Here is a 4,005-nt window from a genome sequence, read left to right on the forward strand (position 1 = left end):
GGCATGCGGGACCTGCCAGCTCAGGAGCCGGGGCACAGCCCGACTGCCAGCAGCGCCCAGGTCACCCCTGCAGCCACCAGCGGGGGCCGGAGGAAGGAGAAGACTGAAGAGAAGGAGAGCAGCATCTCCAAGGTAGAGGCTCTGGGCTGTCCCCTGGCTGCTCCCCTGCCCAAGCCCCCTCCTACGGGCTGAGTTCAGCCCGAGTTCCTGCTGGGACCTGGGGCTTCCTGTGGGAAAGGGATGGAGTTTTGGGGAGGCAGAGCTGGGGCTGAAATGCTGCTCTGCTTGCTCTGGGTCTCCCCACCTTGCAAGTGCTGGTGGCTCCAATCCAGCCCCTGGTGCCCTGAGCTTTGCAGGCCTGGGGCTCAGCACCCCTGGAGCTCTGGCCCCACCACCCTTCAGCCAGCCTCTCCATTGGCACTTGCCCCCTCTCCCAGGACAATCCCGTGTCCCAGGATCTCCTCCAGGACATTGACAGGCTGAAGGCAGAGCAGGCCCGCATGGCAGAGAAGATGCAGGTGATCGTGGAGGCACTTGGCTTGGTGAGCTGCTCTCAGTGCTCTCAGGAGGAAGCCTGGCCCAGCCCGTGGCCATGGCTGGCACCCAGCATGGAGGAAGGAAGTCCCAAGGGAAGCTCAGCCCATCCCACCAGCAACCCCCAACCCTCTGCTGCCTGCAGGGCAGGCTGGTGGGAGAGGGGAGTGCCTGCCTCAAGCCCAGGGAGGCAAAGGCACTTCTGAACTCTAGAGCCTGTGCTTTCTGAGCAGTTTCTGCTCTGGAAAGGACTGTCTTTAGGGGGTGGGGGAAAAGAGCAGGTGCTGGCACCTCCCTGAGTGCTGCATTGACAGCCCCCAACAGTACCCTGTGAGGTGGTGGTTTGGGGACAGGGCCTGGGGACACAGCAGGGGGCCCTGGGCTCTGTCCTTCCCTCTGCACAGCTGCCTGTAACCCTGATTCCCTTTGCCTTCTCTTCCCAGCAGGACAGTGGGGGCCAGTTTTCCCCCACTGAGCCCACAGTGTTGGACATGGACACCCAGTGTGGGGACACCCTGGGGACCACCATCCCAGGGATGCAGACAGTGTCCCCTGGCACTCAGGCCACCACTCCCAGGATGCAGCCAAGGACCCCCAGCACCCTGACTGCTACCCTAGCAGTACAGCCAGTATTCCCAGGCACCCAGGCAAACACCACAGGGACACAGTTAGGGTCACCCAGCATGGAGGCTGTCGTGCCAGTGACACAACCAAAGTCCCCCAGCCTCAAGACCACCAGTCTAGGAATGCAGCCAGGGAGCCCTGACACTCAGAGCACCACCCCAGGGACACAGCCAGGGTACCCTGGCACCCAGACCCCCACTTCAGGAATGCAGCAAGGATCCCCTAGCACCCAGGCCACCATCCCAGAGGTGCAGTCAGAGACCCCCAGCACCCAGGCCACCATCCCAGAGATGCAATCTGGGACCTCCAGCACCCAGACCACAGTTCCAGGGATGCAACCAATACCTCCAAGGACACAAAGAGACAGAGCAGGGTTTCAGCTAACCCCCCCACACATGAAGCCCAGCCTTCCTGGCACTGAGAATATCCCCACTGAGGCCACCCCTGGTGCTCTGGAGACACAGGTGGTTCTTGACCAGGTCAGACAGCTTGGCCACCTCTACACTGTCCTGAAGGAGGAGGTGGCCCAGTTGGAAGCCACCAAGGCAGATCAGGCTGAGCTTGAAAATCTGTGCCTGCGCTTCTCAGAGGGAGGTGAGAACCCTGGGGAGACTTGGGGGGGCAGAGGGAGGGGGGTGTTTTGCATGGGGACACCTGGGGTCACAGGCTAGTCATGCTCAGAGCCTGGACTTGAGACTCCCTGGACAAGACCCCCCTCACTGACCATGTGTTCCTGTGAACCCCATCTCTAGATCAGGAGAGCATCTCCAATGTCCTGTCCAACCTCCGGGGCCAGGTGTCCTCCCTGCAGGGCCAGGTGTCCTCCCTGCAGGGCCTGGCCAGCGACCTGCAGGGCCAGAAGGAGAAGGTGAGCCAGCAGAGGTTCCCAGGGGACCTGGGGGAAATGCTGAGGGGGTTTGGGTGAGGAAGGGGCAACTGAGGGGCCTCTTTCTGGATGAGCTGGGTGGCTGCACCCTGATTCTGCTGCTGCTGTTCCCAGATCAAACAGCTGGAGGAGGTCCTTGGAGAGCTGGGAGCAGCTGGATCTGAGTGGAGCGTGGATATCAGTGACCAGATCACCCAGCAACTGGGGTAAAAGGCTGGGAGGGGTTTTCCTACCCCATGGGGATGCCAAGGAGTCTAGGGAGGCTGAGAGCACCCTGCCTGGGGGTAAGAGACTCCCCCTGAGAAGCTCCACAGAGCCTAAGCCTGCCCACATCTCCCTCTTGCTGGCCAGGTCCAAGCTGCAGGAGATCAAGCAGGAGCTGGGAGAGCAGCAGGTCATGACCAAGGCTGCTCTGGAGCAGTTGGTCACCAAGACAGCCGAGCAGCTCCAGCAGCAGGTGAGGCAGGGGGGGCTCCCATTGCCCCCTGGCTCAGCAGGGTGGCCCTGGCTGGGGTCCTGTCCCCATCCCCTGGCTGGATGGCACCACTGAGCCTCCAGAGCCACCCGGGCTTGTTGGCCACATCCATCCCAACTGAGAGACAATTTCTTCTCCCTGCAGCTGGACAAGCTGCCAGTGATGGTGGAGAGCAGAGGGCAGGGGCAGGCAGAGGGGCAGGCAGTGTGCCCAGTGTGCAGCACAGACACAGGCACACAGCTGGGGCATCTCCAGTGCTACAAGAGGCTCCAGGAGCTGATGGACTCCTTGATGTCACAGCAGGCAGTGAGCAAGGTGTCAAAGGTGTCAAGGCAGCTGCCAGGGAGGAGCCAGGTAGGAAGATGCTGGGGGGGGGGGGCTTGGGAGAGAACTGCCAGGACCCCCCCTCCCAGCTGCTTGTGCTTTGCTGTGGCGTGAGGGAGCCCCAGGCTGCCCCCCAGCTTGGCTTGTAAAAGCCAGCAGCATGGAGGGGAATGAAAGCCTTGGTGCCCATGTCCTGCTGCCACTGACAGCCTGTGGCCACTGGCCAAGTAACCTGGGTCTGTCCCCGTGGGGCAGCCAGACCCCCTTGCATAGGGCCACCATTGTCACCTTCCTCCCTGAAGCAGGACGAGGAGCAGCTGAAGAACATCCAGGTCAGCATCGTGCAGCTGCAGAGGGATGGCAAGGAGCTCAGCTCGGCCACCAGGAGCCTCATGGATGATCTGCAGCAGCAGGAGAAAGACATCAAGGTTGGTGGCTGAAAGGCCCCACGGGGTCAGAGCATCCTGCAGGCAGAGCCCAGGTGGGCACCACAAGGGACTGGTCCCCCTGCCAACCTGCTGGCAGCCCTGGGGAGGGTCCAGATGCCTGTCCTGGGGGGTCTGGCCAGGGGTGGGTGCTGGGCTGGCTGGAAGGCAGCTCTGACCCTACGGGGGCATCGTGGTCTGCTCTCTGCCTTGGAAGGCTCTGTCCCAGCCTGTGGAGAGGCTGCAGGAGGAGAAAGCAGACAAGGAGGACCTGGTGCTGGCAATGGATAAGGTGGGATCTGGAGGTGCCCCAGTGCCAGCTAAGGGAATCCTGGGCAGGGTGACAAATGCACCTTGTCCCTTGGGTGCTCAGGGGCAGAATGGGCCTGGGGGAGAGAGGGTTTCCAGCCCAGCTGTGGGTTCCTCTGCCCCAGCCCAAGCTGGCCCTTCCCCTCCTGCCTCCATCCCTGCCCCTCCTGCCTCCATCCCTTCCCCAGTGCTCTCCCACCTTTCCCCGTTGCTAGAAGGCCGACAGAGCTGCCCTGGGGGGCACAGTGACCCACAGCCTGTTGGAGGCCACGGCGGAGGGGCTGCGGGAGAGGATCCGGGAGGTGCAGAGCCAGAGCAGGGGCAGGGAGCAGGGCTGGCTCCAGGCCCAGCAGCAGCTCCGGGAGCTGATGGACTGCAAGGTGAGGGCTGGTTCGTCCCCACCCTGCACACCCTGGGGGCAGCCAGAG

General features: G+C 62.8%; 1 protein-coding gene across 1 annotated transcript in view; it reads right to left on the reverse strand.

Annotated features, from left to right (window-relative positions):
- Nucleotides 1-3,788: 3,788 nt before the first annotated feature.
- Nucleotides 3,789-4,005, reverse strand: part of UBALD2 (UBA-like domain containing 2) — a gene marked incomplete at its 5' end in the record, with an annotated part of 7,233 nt that continues 7,016 nt past the window's right edge. The window contains one exon of the mRNA XM_009996571.1: nucleotides 3,789-3,858. Coding sequence (XP_009994873.1) covers nucleotides 3,789-3,858 — 70 coding nt within the window. The remainder of the gene's footprint in view (nucleotides 3,859-4,005) is intronic.

This window comes from Chaetura pelagica, unplaced genomic scaffold (genome assembly GCF_000747805.2).
Source record: "Chaetura pelagica isolate M959 unplaced genomic scaffold, ChaPel_1.0 scaffold704, whole genome shotgun sequence".
Classification (NCBI taxonomy): domain Eukaryota; kingdom Metazoa; phylum Chordata; class Aves; order Apodiformes; family Apodidae; genus Chaetura; species Chaetura pelagica.